This window comes from Temnothorax curvispinosus, unplaced genomic scaffold, assembly GCF_003070985.1.
Source record: "Temnothorax curvispinosus isolate PA1 unplaced genomic scaffold, ASM307098v1 QBEX01014592.1, whole genome shotgun sequence".
Taxonomy (NCBI): Eukaryota; Metazoa; Arthropoda; class Insecta; order Hymenoptera; family Formicidae; genus Temnothorax; species Temnothorax curvispinosus.
In genome coordinates, this window is record NW_020224372.1 from 177 (window position 1) to 1,289 (window position 1,113).

The window sequence follows — 1,113 nt, forward strand, 5'->3', positions numbered from 1 at the left end:
TTTACTAAATAAAAAATAAAAAATTGCGATGAGCGACCTGTTAATATTAATATTAAGAGCTCAAACTTTAACAGGTATCTTATTTTACCTTCCTGTAAGTATATATGCTATTCGTGAAATGAAAAAAAAGTTGCTCCAAAATGACACCCTAGTGATTACATAACATATATCTCTTTATTTATTTAAACTGAAATATATTAAATTTAAAATATTTTATAGAATATTTCTAGATGTGAAAATGATCTGAATACACAAGGTGAATCTGCATCAGACATATCCAAAGAAACAATAGAACAAATACAAGACAAAGAAGTCGAATCTCAAAAAATATTGGAACAAAATGAAAACGCAATAGTAATAGAAATACAAGATTCCGTGGCTTATGAATCAAAGGATACCGATATTAAAAATGTGTATTCCTTAGTAAGATTTTTTGAAATATCAACTTTTTTTTAAACTTCAGTAAAACGTAGCATAATTTGAAATTATAATACTTTTCATAAATACGTATTTGATTTTGTATTACATAAAAAAACATGTTTATATAGTTTTTCTTATTCTTACAAATCAATACATCATTTATACATCTTTTTAGGATTATAAAAAAATTTTGGAAGAATCTATAGATGGAAGAATTATTATTGCTAATTATAAAAAAGAAATAAAACTTAACAGACAATTACGTTCCAAACTTGTTGACGTAATTGTAACGAAATTAATGTCTTTGTTCTATAGTGACAAACAAGGGTAAGATAATATTTTAGAAATATTTTTATTTAGTTAATTTGATAAAGAAAAATAATTTATACATTTATAAATAAACTAGGATATCTCTAAAAAACGAACATTTTGAGTTTATTGCAACTCAAATTGCAAAAATATTTCCTACTGAAAATAGCAGTATTTATTACGTTGCACCTAAAACTGAAGGGCCTCAACAAAAAATTTCTAAAGGAAAATTAGTGGATTCTTATAGAAATAAACTGAGAGAATGTCGAAAATGTGGATTAATAAATAGGAAAAGAAAGAGATCTCAGGACGATGAAGAAATAGAAGAAGATGCAGAGTCTATTTCTCAGGGTACATGCATAATTCATATCACACACGTGCATA

General features: G+C 25.3%; 1 protein-coding gene across 1 annotated transcript; it reads left to right on the forward strand.

Moving 5' to 3' along the window:
* Positions 1 to 219: 219 nt before the first annotated feature.
* On the forward strand, positions 220 to 1,080 carry LOC112464792 (the record flags this gene model as incomplete). The annotated part of the gene is made up of 3 exons (XM_025031991.1): positions 220 to 423; positions 596 to 747; positions 827 to 1,080. Coding segments are annotated over 3 exons (610 nt in total), but the record flags the coding sequence as incomplete, so codon positions are not given.
* Positions 1,081 to 1,113: the final 33 nt, after the last annotated feature.